Raw genomic sequence first — 17,997 nt, 5'->3', positions numbered from 1 at the left:
AAACGTCTAACTTGAGTGGTTTAGATTTTTCATACAACAGGATTTTCCCGCTAATTCCCGTTCCCGTGGGAATTTCGGGAATTCCTTTCTTAGTACACCTCTACGGTATTTAAGGTACCTGTATGACAAATTTCAAACATCTAACTTGAATGGTTTAGATTTTTCATACAAAAGGATTTTACCGCTAATTCCCGTTCTCGTGGGAATTTCGGGAATTCCTTTCTTAATGCACCTCTACGGTATCTAAGGTACCTGCATGCCAAATTTCAAACGTCTAACTTGAGTGGTTTAGATTTTTTATACAAAATGATTTTCCCGCTAATTCCCGTTCCCGTAGGAATTTCGGGAATTCCTTTCTTAGTGCACCTCTACGGTATCTAAGGTACCTGCATGCCAAATTTCAAACGTCTAACTTGAGTGGTTTAAATTTTTCATACAAAAGGATTTCCCTTCACTACTCTGCTCCTATTGATTGCAGCGTGATGAAAAGTATACTATAGCCTGTCCAGGAGTGTGAAGAATAATTGTACCAAGTTTCATTAAAATCCGTCCAGTAGTTTTTGTTTCTATAAGGAACATACAGACAGACAGACAGACAGACAGACAGACAGACAAAAATTTTACTGATTGCATTTTTGGCATCAGTATCGATCACTTATCACCCCCTGATAGTTATTTTGAAAAAATATTTAATGTACAGAATTGACCTCTCTACAGATTTATTATAAGTATAGATTTGTCTTGATTATTAGGTACCTACCAATATCAGTTTAGATAAACTTGTTAGCGCTACGTACCTATATGTACACACGAAACACTTTGGATATAAATCATTTCTTATATTTTTCCGTGTAGGGTATCGTTTGGGAGCTCCAAGGGATCAATGGTGGAGACTCTGATCTACGAAAGTCCTCTGCAAGAGGAACCAGAGAGCAGCCCACCCCCCAAGGCGCAGGAGACCGCGTTCCCCTACATGCCTGCCGAAGATGAGTAAGTATTTTGATTTTTTTATGCTGCTTTATAGTGTCTAATATTTAATTTTATCAATGGCCGAGCGATTCTATTGCTATTAAGTTTTTATTGCGAAATAACAAGACCTCTCCCAATTACCTATGCAACTTTCTTAATGCAAAGTGTTTTGTTAATTCTTACGGGTCTTCGATCAAGGTACTTACAGGTTATTTTACCTTAATAATTTTGTTATGTTTTTTTTATTTTCTTTATTGTGTTAATGGGAAGTGAATTGTTTAAACGTTAAGATTTTTGCTTTAGTTAACTTCACGACGTGTTGCAAACCTAAAATTGGTTATACTTAACTTATACATTATACCTACCTATGTCCTATTTTAAAGACAACTCAAGGATACAGTAAGTAGGGACCTTACTATTCCGTAAGTTACAAGACTTAATAGGTACTCAGCCTGCCCTCATAATACCTTATGCTAGATAAAATTAAATTCGTACGAACCAAAACTAGATCGTCTCCCCTACTTTTTTTACGTAACGATCGCAGTTTATCTAGGTGTGAATGATCTCTGCTCGACACTATCAAAGAGGGGGATCAATCTCTAGAATTTAGATAGTAGATCCATTTTTAGATAAGTTTGTTTTGTCTCTGTGGTGTAGGTACGGAGATGCTTACAAATCAAATTAATAGTTTGCAAATTAATTTAGGTAATTACTAGGTAAGTTATATACCTACCTACTTATATTTACAAGAAAAGAGTAAGAAATAATGAATTAAAAACGTAACATTTTAATCATATTTATTATTTATAAACACAGCAACTAGGTAGGTATACCTACACAGTATTTTAGAACAAAGACGTAAAAAAAGAAATCAAAAGAAATAGGTACGCATTGGAATCCATCCATTGGAAACGTTCTAATCTCGAAGTTCTATAGTCTTATTAAACTGTGATTAGCGTTATTTCGTTATTGTTATACCTACTGCTACTCTGTATGGTGTTATGAAGTAGGTATTTCAATATATTATTTTCAAAACAAAATACAGCCTATTACATTGCACAAAACGACTCTCGTGTTTATTAAAATTGTTGCACGTATAGCTTCGTTATAATGCAAATAACGTTATGAGCGCTATAACGAAACGTTTCGTTAGCAAACGGAACGCGGTACGCGGTTGTCACTTGGCGAGCGAATGCGAGCGCACGCACGGCTTCGTTTCGCTGACTCGCTCACGCTCGCTCCATTCGCCACGGGACCGCGCGCGACTTCCGAGTTCTGAGATCGATGTTGTGGGAAACACCGTGTGAAGCGTCGAATAAACCAAACCCTAGAGCGCAAATTGCGCTGTTATTTTAATTGTTCCATAATTTGGTGTTAATAATTAAATATAAAAGTGTAAAGTGACAATCGCCAACGATAATAGTGAATTTTAGTGAGGTATGTACATTATTTACAATAATCACGCCATTCTTTCGCTGTGAACTGGGTGTTGACTCGCCGATGACTTCCAGACTTTGTGAATTCATGAAAACGTGTCATTTCCCGTAGCAATTCTGATTCGGCCTGTCGATTATGTCGAAGCGGTCATGTTTTAGGCGTGTCCAATCGCTCTTTTTGTTTTGCGGAGTTGTTGTGCGGAGAATTCGGTCAGCATGACGTCACGAGAACTGATTTATAAACATAAAACGACTTTCGGCTCCATCCAGAAGTCGGGAGCACAAGGTCACTACTCGCGTATACATGTAATAAACAGGCATTGGCAAACGTTAGGGAAGCTCTATTTATACTATGTCACTGGTCATCAATGTGCTCATGGAGGACCCGCCCTGCCGCCGCTCGCTCAGCCTCTTTCATCTCGCCTTCTGTCACACTTTACTCACTTTACTAATTAACTATGGTTACTAGATCTACAAATGAACAGTTCTCATTACCATGCAACATGATAGGCTACAATGCTGGTATCATAACAAGAAATCCAGAAATGGTAAAACTTTAAACAATGTACCAATGCTACCTACCTACCTATATGGAAATTCTATTATTTTGATAGGTTTTATATCATATGGGATTGATTTGCGTAACTTTAAATAAACTTAAGTGTTGAACATTGTAGGTATGTTAGCCTAGTATGATGTCACCTCCAATAAATATTGTCTGGTCTTGAGATACCTGTGCCAGAGAGGTCAGGTTGCTATAGGTTGAGGTGATTTGACCTAATTTACTCACTCTGGCTATAAAAACTGTGATGTCAATCAATTAAGCAACAATTGTGGCCATTTGCTGAAGTGAATTGAAACCTATTATTGGTGCAATGAATATAATTATTAGACAGTCTTTGATCTTCAGCTACGCACATTAGATTGATATAGGCTCGAAACCAGAACTATATGCTATTCAGTACAAGAGAATTATTTAAAGTTGCATAAAACAATACAATTAATGTCACTCTTAAACTAGATACTACCTACTTAAGACATACCATTGATTTTGTATAACTTATTAACTGTTTCATTTTACTGAAACATGAACCAAGGTACTTGTAAAGTAAAGATTTTGTATTTGTGTATTACATACATACCTAAACAGGAGTGTTTTTAGCAGTACAATATCTATTGTAGAATACATTATCTACAAGTGGCTGGTTTTTAAATTAAACTGACCACATCATCGCACTGTTAGGCTTTAATTTGTTTGCCATGCCATTGCGAACACTTTGTTAGTATTTACTCACATGCTGTACATCCAGTCCACAATGATCATGACCTTGGCTCTATGTCAATTACTTGGCGCAATGGTATTTCTCCGTTTTTCTCAGTTGAATCATATGTTTATTATGAGTGTGATGTCAGTGTGAGCCAGTTTCGTTCATTTTGTGCTCAGTGTCTGTGGCTAGGTAAATGTGGGTGTTGGTCCAATTTCTTCAATTCGCCAACATTGTTAATCTTGTGCTAAATTTGGGTCAGCCAACATGTATTTTATGACCTTGAACTAAATCAACATTCAAGCTTATTCTAGTCCATTCACCTTTTGGATTGAATTCAAAAAACCTATATTCAACTCATTGTAAACATAACATTGTTTGGTCATGTAAACATGATTGGATTTACTTCAATTTGTATTTAAATGCAAATATAACAATGCTGTATGTACCTAATCTACTATTGATTTCTTTCAAAAGCGAAAGCAGCAGCAAATTTTAATAAGATCTTACAACTAGTGGTAAAATGTGTAAATTAGTACCAATATCAAGGTAGAGTTAAATACCTACCTAACAGCAGAATAACTAAAAGACGAGTTTCATTTTAAAAGAACGAAACAAATGTGTGGGTGTGGAATATAGTCATCTACTAATAAAAATGAAGCTGTGTCTGTCATTGAGTTACCTTTAGAATATACCTACATACACACCTATGCATTGCTGGCGAGCTCGTGCTGTGCGTATCACAAACTATGTATGCAAAGCGAATATCATTTCATCGTTTTAAGTCCGACTATGTTTTAGACAAACTTATCTATTCTACATAAGTGTACTTTAAAGTATAACATATTAATACACACTACACATGACAAACACTTGTGAGATCATTCGAAAAACACTTGTTGGGATAGAACGTAGGTACTACCTACCATCAATGATGACGCCAAGTCGAAAAAGTAATAATTTTCCATAAACACCGCCACTTGTATTCGCAATGTGGTGTGTAGTACTAATTTTTACTTTTCCTTCGTTTTATTTAATAAAAAAGATTATGCGTAATTTCCACTTGAAGACCTTGTATTCTGAATAATTTTTTTCAACAATATCTTAATTGTTTTCTTTTGTGTTCGTTTTGCTTCCACTCTGGCGATATTTAAAGGATTGTGTTGCGAGAAATGGGCAGAAATTTACATTTTGCTGCGAATTCATGTGTTAAATCGCGAGTGCGTGTACTAATTAGGGTAACGCGCGCACTTGCTCCATCATTAATAGGATTATGGGCTTCATGGGTTGTTTGTGGTGTTCCAGTTCGGAGCGTTCGAAAGTCCGAGTGTCTTTCTACCAAGGGGCACGGCCTCAGTGCGTGTCACCGCCGCCGCCCGCGCCGCCGGCCGAGGCACACGTCCTGTACGCGACCTTGCTCTCCGCGGCCACCAACGCCGACATGGCGGACCACGCGATGTACAACAGACAGATCAGGTATGTCCACTTTATACTCCGTTACCATTAACAGACAGTTTCAACAACTAGCTATACTCGTATGTACTTATTGTACGCTGATCCATCATTGCGAGCACACCTTCCTTCGTCGCCTTCAACAATAGTCTTAAACTGTGTGGCTGAAAATATAACTTGTTTCTATAAGATATAGAGAGGATAGACCGCCAATGCCGGCCCTAGCTTTTGGACTCTTCAGGTTCTAACTTTGAACAACTTTTATCCAGTAAAGAGTTTATAACAGTATATCGTAATGTATTTCTTTTCTGACAATATTCCGAAGTAGTTAAATAGTTTATTCGTTAGTAACCTATTTGCAAGTCAAATAATAATAGTTGTAAAAGCAGAAAGAATAACCGTGGTGTTTCGTACCATACGTTAGTCTGTTAGACACACAAGCGATTATTATTATCCTCAGAAGATACACATTTGCATATGGAATTGAATATCGTTATTGAAGATCATTTTCCTCAACACAGAACATCTCTACAGAAATAACTATTTTCCTTATAACACACTGCTCTTGGGCGAAAATTTGTGCACCGCATGTGTAAATCAAAATCCTTTAAAGAAAAAAAGAACATATTTATTATAGACGCCACAGCTACAATAACATAATAAATACATATAGGTATACACTGTAAAACTTACACAATATCGAAAACAAAGGAGATGTAGGTACATACCTATAAAGTATATTATCATTGTGTTCTATGTTACAATACGAATATTTCAGGATGTCGATCGTAAAGTCTTTTAATACAAATTGACCACATGAAACGAACTCAAATAGGTAGGTACCTACATTGTTGACAATAGTTAGGCGGGCTCTATGCATCTGAAATGTGTTTTCATCCGTTCTGTATTGTTACATTTATCGTACCTATCAGCCTGCCGTCACATCAGCTCGGTACCTTCGCTTTATTTACCACACATCTACAGGACGCAACTAGGTATAAAAATATTGAGTCGATGCGACATTTTATATTCGGAATATTTTCGGATCTTGGTCTTGAAGTCTATATTTGGTCGATATTAGCATCGATCAAAACAGTAAACTTTTAAATTCGAAGGTAACTAGCCAGCCACCTTTAAAATCGTGATAGTCATTATTAATTAAATAAATTCGGTCAAGCTCGAGTTGGTCTCGTGAACCAAGAGGGTGCTGTACCAGAATACTTACAAAGGTTGAACTGAACCGATGCTATGAGGTAAATAATGCGTCGTTTAGAATATTTAGAAAAGATTTTGACTTTACACTGTACTGGACTTTGTTGTATACAGCACTGTCTGCATTATAGCAGTTTTTTGACACAATACTTTAAGGAAGTTTTCAGGCTATCTTCCCCAAAAAAATATAAATGGCGCTAATTAATGTTGCCTTCGTTTAACCTTATAATTTCATGGATAATTTGTTTTTGGACATAAATGATGACCAAGGGACAACACATCATCTACACGTTATTATTCTGATCAAAATAAAGAGAAATGTGGTGTGGTGTGACTAAGATTGAGAAGGGAATGTTAAGTTGGTTTAGACACGTAGGAAGGTTGATGGTACATTGACCAAATTGGAGATGTCCTTAGAAAAGTTTTAGTACGATCTAGTCTGAACCTTCGTGCGTGTATGAAAGGATTCATAAATGTGGAGGAAGCAAGATACGCGTGTCAGGATCGAAGCAATTGGCGTGAAATCGGTGGGAAATAGGCGTGAATTTATGTATGTATAAAAAGAAGCAATATAGGTAGCAAAGTAATTCTATATATAATCTGATCCAATTATCAAGCAACAATTATTTTCAAAAATGTTTCTGCTATTTTTTACATTATATTTATGAATCTAACATAGTGCTTAAACCTGAATCTAAGCGTGTTTTATTAATTAAAGTCTAGCTCCTTTCCCGTATCATACAAAACGTGAAAAATGATCATAAACTCTTCACCGTTGTTGTGTCAAGCTGTTTCTTAGCATTGTGGTTATCCGATAACAAACGACGCGTTAATAAAATATTGTTAATTATAATAGCACTGGCTTTATTTCTTCAGCACGGAAAGCGGATGGGACAACCCATTCCGCCCCGACGGGGACCTGAGCCGTGAAGCAGACGAGATTGTCTCCCTAATTAAGGGAGGGAAACCCATCACGCCCACGCCTAACGCCGCACCCCAACTGGCCGCCGAAGACGAGGAGAAGGCACAACACGTTAACAATGTTCTTGTAAGTATCTTATATAACAGCCTATATATCTATACCAACCGCTGAGCTCAGGCGTCCCGTCGGTCAACCGGGGGGTTATATTCCATCATCCTTCGCCAGTGTAGGTTGGCGGAAGTGTTTCAATATATGTTGTGAATCATCTTATCTTTCATGTGGTTCAAACTGCAATGTCCCAACCAAACAAAGGACAGTCTCACTGAGTGATATTCGACATTGTCCCTGACGGGAAGGATCTAATAGCCGGCAGTTAGTTATATACATTCCGAAATATTTACTGCTGCCAACCAGAGTACTAGTCGTTAGAAAACATGAAATTTCTATATGTTCCAATAAGATCTTTGTAACGTATTCATGGTCATTTAGAATTTTTATTGCAAATAGGTCAAAATATACATACGTCGGTAAGTTTCACGATTTCTACCCATATATACCGATAAATTAAATTACTAGTGATGTGTCCAACAAATGTGTGACTTGTAACAATTCTTACCAATAAATGATTATGATAGTGTTTTCACTATTATTACTCAACACTCGGATACCCTCCCCTCTCTCGGATGTACTCCTCTTAGCACTTGTTAGGATTAATTAACAAGAGCCTTCTCGGTTAGAAAATTATCATACCTGCCAACGTTATATCTGGCGAAGCCCGGCCAATCAACAGAAGCATAGATCGTTAGTTGGCGATTTTTTTCACTGTGATACTAAAATCAAATGCCACCGTCTACAAGAAGAAAATAACCATGCTGGTTAGGTTAGCTCACTCCACCTGTCTGATTTTGTCGCCTGCCGTAATCTAGCTTGGATCAATTAATTGTACTACCGACGTAATTGGTATTCTTTGTTTCCCCGTTCTTTTAGAGCTTTGCAAAACGTTTTGAAATGACATTAGCGCCACTAACCAATATCATAATTGTACATTTGCAGGGAAGTGCTCCGTCTTCGCCGCAGACGAAGGTGGCGAGTCCTGTGCAGCAGAGCACTCCGAAGGCGATGAACGGCACGAAGAACGGCGCGGCGGTGGCGGAGCCGCGGCCCGGCCAGGTGGAGGTGCAGCGCTCGCAGCCGCAGGAGCCCCAGCAGGCTGAACACGTCACCATCAAGAAGAAGCCCAAGTGCAAATGCTGCGTTATCCAGTAAACCAACCGACACTACCGCGCTTCATGCACCCTTCCGGCGTATTACGTCGGAAAAGCAAAGTGACAGTTTCGTTTATCATGAAAATATACTAAACGACTTGCATAATTTATTAATAACAATGTCGTCACCGAGGTCGCTACAATATTTATCCCACTTCGTTAGACCTTCTAATTGCTATTCTTGGTTATAAAATATTTCTAACCTGCAAATTAGACCCAATGGGATTGTCAATTTTAAAATCTACTGTATGACTTTCTTGATGGTCAGCGAAACTGCAATTTTGCGTTTGTGATGTCAAGCGCCCAAACGCTTCACACCGGTAACACGCTATGCTTTCTACGACTAGGCATACTCCCAACTTTGGTGTTTACTCGGTGCTATTTCATTTTCGACTCGTTCTAAACGTTTGTGACAAGTACCGTGTGCGTTATTATAGAGGATCAACGTTTGTCTGCGGTGCTCTCACTATTACACTCATGCTGATTAGTGACGGAGGCGACTTATTTTTCTAACGCCTTCTCTATAAAAACGCATTTGCGTACACATATGATAATATAATCGTCTATGCCTGTGTTCAATATACAACAAAGCATCATACAAATGGCCTGTACTTCTATGTACTATGTTACACCTTTGTTTTGTTTGAGCCCATTTTCATAGTTGCATTTGATTAATGTAGCACTTTTGATTTCGACTGTTATAATAATAATATTGTTTCCGATAATTTTACGTAAAGATATTTTAGAACTCGTAGGGTACAAACTGAAAGTATTTATATTTTAGCTAGTCGGACGAAAAAATATTTTGGATTAACGTTGCATGCTGTAATGCATTTCCAATATAATAATTATTATTGCGCTTGATGCGCATTGAGTAAAACGTACAGATGTTTATTGTTCATCTTACTGAATGAATCTCAACACGACGCCACCTGGAGCTGGAGCGATGTCAGGAGCTTGCATCACCACGAGAGAGACATGTCAAACAAACCTCAAGGCTGCACCCATCAGCAGCGTGGTTGGCCGCTAGCCACGTTAGGTCTTCGCACAGCCTTATATCAATTTTGTACCTAATTGTTCTGCTCATTCGAAATCAATTTGAAAAAATATCATAATTTTAAAATCACATAATTTATTTTAGAACTGTTGCTAAGTTGATAATGTTTAAAATACATAATTTAAAATGTATATTTTTATATCTTTATTTATAATAAAGTATTATGGCGTACGCAACTGTCAATATATCTAGTATTGGGAAAATGATTGTCAAATGGCAGGTCCAGGGAACTGAAATGTAGGCAACTTGTTTATTTGTTGAGTGAACCGCGAAGCTTGATCTGGCCGCAGCGTGATGCGACGACGTCGCCGGCGCCGTCTGCACGGCTCGTCACTCCACCACTTCCCCATTCACACCGCCTAAACTGCATATTCAGTTCTCTGCCCTATAGATAACTCTACATAGAGATTTTGTCATATGATTGATCTTTGAGGCTACTTTCGGACATATTACAGTGGATTTATTTGTTAATGCATGCGAATCGACTTAATTTCGATAAGAATATTTCACTACGATTTTATTATTAGACGATTTTACGATGAGAGTTCAACAGATCATGTGATTTAAAAGATACGAGTATTTTGCTAGCAATCGACAGTAGCTCCTTGGATCAACAGATTAAAGTTACATAAATGTTATTACTGTTGTTAGCACATGATAAATGTATGTGTTACATGAACTACACGCTTGCGTCCAGTAGTGTGTATAGGTACACATATTCTTGTAATGACTGTGCTTACCTTGTCACTAATCAGTATACTAGAATACCTACTTAATTCAGGAAAGTGTAGAATTTATAGAAGGGGTAGGCATATTTTTATAAAGAAATTGATGGTAGAATCCGTAACTGATTAGTGACAATATTGGCAACATAAGAAAGTGAGACTTATTTTATGTGCATGACGAAATTTTTCCTAATTATACTGAAATAGTTCAATAAAATAATTTCAATATTAACGGACTAGTTTCCTTTGGAATCCATCGAAATAAAATGTTATCGATCTGTAGATTTTGAGGATAACTTATGTAATACCATTGGGATAACTGTATAGATATTAATGCTATAAACTTCTTTTTTAATTAACGTCTGTAAAAAGTTCATTCTAAATGGATGACGTTCTTAAGTAAATCTTTAAGTTACTAGGTAAGTTCTGAACATTGCTGTCTCGGGTAGAATATTTTGGGTTTTCACTATGCAGGAGGGGCATGTTATGCTTGAATTAATGAAATATATATTTTCAAATTGTACAGTTGTAGGAGGTAGACTTGACATATTTGTATTTGTTGCGGGGAAACAATGAGTGTTACTAAAGGAACATTATACATCAATGTGGGGAAATGTCGACGGTAAGAGTTCTGTCGACATAACATAATTTAAAAATAATATCGGTAAGATATTCGCGCGTCTATATCTTGTCTATATCCATGGATGTATCATGTTTTCCTGTGACACGTACAAATCTGAATATGTACTAAACTAATCGGCGCAAGTTAGGTAAGTAGATAGAAAATGCAGATACCTAATGACGTCTATAAAATCGCTTGATGTTTAGAATTTGTGTTTTACATTATGCAAATAGTGGCACTACCAGAACAGCCTTAACACATTAGATAGTAGTCCTTTATGTGCTGAAGACATGCGTCCATTTAGCTGATAGGTATTTATTATATCTACCTAGAGGAGGTGGACATCCTGAACTGTCGATTAAGTATGTACAGGTCCATCCCTGGTCGGTTTGATTCGCGGGTTAGCTGCTCCTCGAGAACTACCTCGTCAGCGCTGGATATCATAATCTGAATAATATACTCAAAGCGAACATAGTCAGCGAGTCAAATTGATGTATGTGCTTCACTTAATCATTTTAAGCTAACCGATCTTTATCTTTTTATTGAGAATTTTGTCACAATTTATAAAAGCTAACTTAAAAAATCCAATTCAACCTTCATTGATAAGACTCTTTTTACAATTTGACTTACTTAACTGTTTTTCTGTCGTGCGGTTTTTGGGCACAAACGTTTTGGTCATTAAAACTGTATTTATAAAAAAATATTGTTCAGAGTGATAACAATATTGGGTTGACTATGTTGAATGTATTTTGCCTTTTGGTGCTAAGTAATCTATTCTGCTCTTTATTGTCTGTTAAACCTTGGACACCGTGTTGGTCTATAGTTAAACCTACATAGTTCTTGTTTACAGTTATTTAACCATAACTTTGTCCTTCTCGTCGACTTCTCTACAACACATAATAGGTAATTTGTTGTATACATATATACGTCTAAACAACCCCATAATGTTATTACTTCCTATTTGTACCTTATATAATAACGAGCAGCTTTGTATATATGATGTTAAAATATTCTATATGTATGTCGATAAAGTATTAATGATGTTAGGTTTGCAAAAATGGAGAGGGTGTGTTAAGTAAGAGCTACATGCGACGATGTGGCTACCTAAGATCAGACGTGGACGAAAAGTATGTTCCTTAATAAAGTCTTTTATTTGCAAGTAAAATACTGGCATTAAGGTTCTATATTTTGTAAGAATAAAACAAATAACGTATTATATGAAATCGTTCGATCTATTTTACTTTCTAGTAATTTTGACTTATTTATTATACCTAATATGTGAATAGTGTTCACTTTTGATTCCAATATTTTACGTACAATGTTTTAGCCGTCGTATGTATTAAACGAGAACTAAAATGACTTTATATTTGTATAAATATTTATTTTCTATTATTATCGGTGAATATGTACAAATCAATTACATTGTAATTATTTATATTAAATCTTTAAAGGCGATTCGATCGTTTCAATCATTGAATCTGTACATTCAAATACTGGGTTACCACAGGCTTTCGTACCGTAATCGTAAACATTATACTAGGAATAGTAAAGGGTCAAAAGGAAAATACTTAATAATATTGTCTTCATTCATAAACTTTGACAAAGACCTTTAAATTACGTAATTATAATTAGCATTACAGGTTAAAAAATAAATTCAGCATTTTCTTTCAAATTAAAAATTTCTATAGAAAGTACTAACGTAATTAGAAGTACTTACCTTCTCCTGTTTTATAATTTAATAAAAAAAACAGCTATTTAGCCATGCTGCCAGTGCAGGATAATACATAATTTAATTAAATAACAAAGTATTGCAATAAAAATATTTATTATCTCAATTAAGTAAAATTACAAAGTTATTTATAACACAGATACACATTATGTAAAGTATATAAAAAAAAATCTATATAACTTATTGCACGATAGCGAAACAGGAAAACGGTCAAAGAATTCGTAATTCATTGTTCTCAAGTTCATGCTATTATTGTTTTAGCTAATGTAATAAAATCGCACACAAAGACAATAAATATACATAAGAAAGGATTTATGTATCCGTTAATGAACCCACATCGATAAAATGAACCCTTGTACTATTTAATGTTTAATTCTTATAAAGTTAATATCGACTTGAAGCTTTTATAAAACCTTAAGTCTATGAAGGCAGTTGATATAGCAGACATACAACAGTACTGTCCAAAGTTAGAGACATTCTAAAAAGATATGCCACAAATTATTGTCAAAATAATTGAATCTGCTTATTACTAAAATATATGATCTTAAATAAATTTTCAGTCGTGGATACATTGTACATCATTTAAAATTTAAATTCATGGTAACTGCAACATTACTTATACTCTGGGGCAGACGAAATTCATATAAAAAAATAATTAAGTGATTGAGAGCAATTTTCTAAGAAATAGGCCTTATTCTTAGCTCTACGCTGGAATGTCCTAAAGAATAAAATTCGATTATATTCGATCAAAAATCTTATCTTCTACTTAATATTATAATATATAACACACCCAAAAGAAAATATGTATGCAAATGCGTAAATAATTACCCTTAAAAATGTTTTTGTAAAAATGTGGTATGTTGAGAACAGTGAGAATTAGATATTTCGACAGCCTTGTTGAGTATGAGCGACACGTCCATAGGGGGAAAGCTTTGCAATAGTTTTACGTTTGATGCGAAGTCGCCGCTGAGCAAATTCTCTCTTACTAACCTGTTGATAATTAATAATTTGATAAAAAAACGGGTTAAATGATAAAGACAGTTAATTTATATAATTAACTGAAACTCACTTTATAGTGCTGTTTAATGACCATATTCCCAATCTATCTGGATAATTACTATCCTAGTTGGAGGTTATTGTCAGAGCCTCGCAGCCATAACTGGTTGTAACTCTTCTTAATGATGTTAGTAATACGGAGTTTTTACGATAATAATTTATTACTCCTAGTCTGGGTCTAATCAAATGTGGTTTGGTGGATTGTGGTAAGATTATGTTAAACCCAAAAGTATGTTGTCGAGTTTCTTCCACTTTCCTTGGTGTACAGATGCTCCAAGTATTGAGTTACCACTTAAGGTGCTTTTCACAGACCTATTTAAAGTAATTTCGAAGGACGGACTTGTGCGCAATATTACAGAAATCCGAGCGGTCGTAATGGTACTAAAAGAAACTTACAAAATCATGGCACAGCAAATGTAGATGAGGAACTCGAATCGCTGGGGGTCGGCGAACAGCGAGTCCCAGATCCTCTCTACGTCGGGCAGGGAAAACTCTTGAGACAGCAGCAGGGTTAGCCATCTGCAACAACATTCACAATAAGCTATATGACTCACCAATAGAAAATAGGCGTGGTATTATGTATGTGTGTATGTATGTGACTTCGCCTTTTGAAGTCTCTACGCGGACTTACCGTTCGATATTTAATATTATTCCATGGTCAAGGATTGTAAAGGTAGCAAACAGACAGACACAAACATTTACATGTCTGCCCACGTTGGAGCAGCACATTCGGGTAAATAACGTATATTACCTGAAGCTGTAGTATTGCGGGCGGAGTTCCTGCCGGGCGAGCTGAGTCCAGACGGCGGGGTCGTTCCGTTTCACGCAGTCACACAGCTTGCTCATCATGTAGTTGATACCGCTCTCTGTCTCGTCGAGCGTGCGTATGAAGAAATCTCGGATCTCGGCCATCAGGTTCGTGAAGCAGAAAAAACAGTCTGCTTCAGCGTGCTCTAGAATGGTTTCGAAGTTAATTTATAAGTTAAGTCCTAACGCCGTGGGTATAGGCACAAACAGGCAGAAGACAACTTGCAGCTGCTTTTGATGCCAAAGCCTAATATAGATGTGACAAACAGTATGATGACAGGTGATTACTCCGCCCATTACAATGTTCCAAAAGGCGTAAGAAACTCTCCAACAAACTTGCGATATCCTGCGATTTGGCAGATCAGCTTGACGTGGAATCAAGGTTTCCACGTCAAGCTGATCTTTCAAATCGCAGGATAACGGATATAGTGAGTAAACTTTCGGAAGCTGTTATCACTCCTAATATGTTCACTCTAAAAACTCTGCTGGACTGGGAGCAAAGAATACGTAAAGAGTTCAACTGTTTATCTCAATTCGCTAAAGCCGAATAACGGAATAAATGTTCTCTTCGATTCAACATGTTGGATTAATACGGAGTATTTTTTCTTTTTATCAAATTGTTCACGTGAACATGCTAAAGAATAATCACTTATCTTTTGTCGGGGAGTTTCTTGCGTCTTTTTTCAGCCATAACACTTTCCCAAGCGGTTGTGCGTGATATTATTACAGCGTTGAACAGCAATAGAGTCATCTTTCAATAAGAGTTTACTATAACGTTACATCTTAAAGAGTTAATTACGCAACTCTTATTGAAAGTCAATATGTCAAGTTAATATTCCATGACGAAGACTTACGTCGATATTCCTTGTCAGCGTCGATGGCGAAGGTGTGGTAGATGGGGCCGATGATTTCGTTCATGCCCTGCACATACCCCTGTCCAGGATTGAGCTTCGCGTAGAGGAAGAGCATCCTCTCCACCACCTCCCAGTGAGCCTCGCAGCCCTCACTTAAAGGCGCATAGTCCCCGCAGGATAGACTGTCTGAGCGGTGTATTTCATTGCTTAACTAAAAAAAGGGAAGATATTTATAGAAGAAACAGTTTTGGAACATCATTCATTTTGGTGTTTACTGGACCTCCTCTGCTAGAGGAAGGGAACCTTGCCCTCAGCAGTGGGACCTTGATGAAACAGGTTATAAAGCTTTTCCTTTTTGAAGTTGATTAAAAATGTATGACATACCATCACGCCTGTATCCCCGAAGGGGAAGGCAGATTAAAGATGTGGTATATCCATCTCCATCTCTCTCATTGATTTACCTTAGCAACACCAAGTCCTCTTCGCTCCAAGGTCGAATACTTGAGAACTGACTGCTCCACTCTCTTGTGTAGTCGCTTTACACCATTGCTGTTTACTATCTGCAAGGAAATAGATGTTATGATATTCCATGCATCCTATACCGGGTGTCCCATAACAATGGATGCTTATCTAGTAATTATCTAAGACTAATTTTATTACATTTTAATGGATCTTTAAGGATGGCAATATAATTTAACATTTTTAGTTCATTGTGTTCCTTAATACCATGTTGCACTGGTTTTTTGTGAACTATTCTAGAGATCTAGAGTAGTGTATGCATACAGTAATTTGTTTGCTGTTAAAATTTTAAATTATGTATGAAAAGCCAGCTCTTATATTGGACTCCTTTCTTGTAAAGTAAATTTTAAATAGCTGTCCTAAATAAAATGTATTGCATTAGAAATTTCTACATTTTATGGGGTTTCTAATATCACTCACAAGTTACTATATCATGTATGTGTATGTATGTATAAAATGGTAAGGTTAACACTCAAATCTAGGGCGTATTGTGTCATCACGTTTTACTGACCTCTGGACATGGAAACTCAGTAGCCGATTGAAAGAATGATATGTCCGGGCACAGTCGTCGGACATCCTTGTCAATCTGTAGCAGAACTTCATTATCCTTGAAATATGTACTCCATGAGCTATCAGGGCTTATATTCAGTGGATGGTCACTGGGGCCTCCAGGAGAAACTATGATCTCATCTGTAAATAATATAATAACATGACCCCATTGGGATATGTGAGCTTATGTTATGGTTTGACTACCCGTCAGAGGTACATCCATCATAAGGTGAACAAAGTACCTACACCTCATCGAGCTCTCTGTTGGGCATTGTGTTAAAATAATATAAGTTTAATGTGTATTAAATTGATAATTGAATGAATCTATCCCATATAATGTTACATGTAAGTAAAATACTTACACAACACATACACAATAAAAAAAATACTTGTCATTTCATTACTGAACACAAAAAAATTATAAGTACCAATAAACTGCTTATACAACTGCCGTTTTGTAAGCAACGTAGTTTCCCTTGCATTTTTTTCGTGAGGTATATAATGCAACAGAATTTTCCATACAAGTGAACGTAATCCTTTGTCATCTGGGATCCCTGGAATGAAAATGTTTTTCATCATAGATTATTTTATAGGGGGGTTAAACCTTTTTGGCATAGCTATCAAAAAACTGAACTAATGTAAACACTAATGTGTCTATTAGGTATTATACTAATTAAGTGGTTACCATTAAATGCCAGTTTTTGTAGGTGGCCAATATCAATAACATCCTGCGCCAAAACTTCTTCAAACACTTTTATCCTGCAGATATGAAAAGTTTTTATCACATTAGAATATAAGCATGCTACAATTTGTTTGTATGCAAAATCATTAGCTACCTATTTGCAATAATAGTAACCCCATACTTATGTATGCTTTTGTAATATAAACAGGATACTATATTACAGGGGTTCCTACAATTTTACGATAGTGAAACCCTTACCAAACACTTTGTACTTTATAGAACTTTATATCAAATTGTTACAAATAAAAGCTTACACCAGTGATAAATAGGTGTGACTTAATGTTTCTTGTGCATTTGCAAAAAAAATAATATGCCCTGGTGCCAGCCGAACCTAGTCCGCTACATAACTATAATATAGAAATGAATAGAGCGTTTTAGTTTTAGGATAGGTAGAGTAATAAATTAAAATTTATATAGGTAATAACTACAGGCAGCAAAAGTAGAAAACAAGTGCTCTGTTTGGACTATGAACAAAAGGTTAGATACCGTGCACCTGTGTAGTCATAAATCGATGTAACCCAACGTATAGTTAGCAATAATATGAAGAATACGAAGGGGCGTCATAACAATAATATTTAAAGACTACTACTCTACTTATTGACCCCATAATACGTAAACAATATATCATAACCGTAAAACTATATTGACTCAATACATTATTCTTAAATTAAATTACATTTTAAAACTAAAAATACCTGGCTTTGTGTAGACTCATTATTTTTGATCAGTTTACCTACTTGTTGACTTTCATTTCTCACTCACCACAGTAAAGGTACTGTCACTTGGCAGTTGGCACTTGGCACTTCACTAGTGCAT

General features: G+C 36.3%; 2 protein-coding genes across 2 annotated transcripts in view; one reads left to right on the top strand and one right to left on the bottom strand.

Annotated features, from left to right (window-relative positions):
• Nucleotides 1-10,535, top strand: part of LOC126380527 (uncharacterized) — a 33,588-nt gene extending 23,053 nt beyond the window's left edge. Inside the window, exons 4-7 of the mRNA XM_050029996.1 lie at nt 856-990; nt 4,976-5,146; nt 7,211-7,382; nt 8,310-10,535. Coding sequence (XP_049885953.1) covers nt 856-990; nt 4,976-5,146; nt 7,211-7,382; nt 8,310-8,522 — 691 coding nt within the window. The 3' untranslated portion in view covers nt 8,523-10,535. The remainder of the gene's footprint in view (nt 1-855; nt 991-4,975; nt 5,147-7,210; nt 7,383-8,309) is intronic.
• A 2,196-nt stretch (nt 10,536-12,731) lies between these two features.
• Nucleotides 12,732-17,993, bottom strand: LOC126380521 (TBC1 domain family member 13). The gene is made up of 9 exons (XM_050029986.1): nt 17,877-17,993; nt 17,125-17,198; nt 16,868-16,993; nt 16,402-16,580; nt 15,833-15,931; nt 15,372-15,582; nt 14,462-14,663; nt 14,107-14,229; nt 12,732-13,644 (listed from the first exon to the last, which is right to left on the bottom strand). The coding sequence occupies exons 1-9, from the start codon at nt 17,894-17,896 to the stop codon at nt 13,485-13,487; spliced, it is 1,194 nt and encodes a 397-aa protein (XP_049885943.1). The 5' UTR covers nt 17,897-17,993; the 3' UTR covers nt 12,732-13,484.
• Nucleotides 17,994-17,997: the final 4 nt, after the last annotated feature.

Source organism: Pectinophora gossypiella, chromosome Z, assembly GCF_024362695.1.
Source record: "Pectinophora gossypiella chromosome Z, ilPecGoss1.1, whole genome shotgun sequence".
Classification (NCBI taxonomy): domain Eukaryota; kingdom Metazoa; phylum Arthropoda; class Insecta; order Lepidoptera; family Gelechiidae; genus Pectinophora; species Pectinophora gossypiella.
Note: the sequence above shows the minus strand (reverse complement) of the source record. Positions and strands in the feature narration are given on the sequence as shown.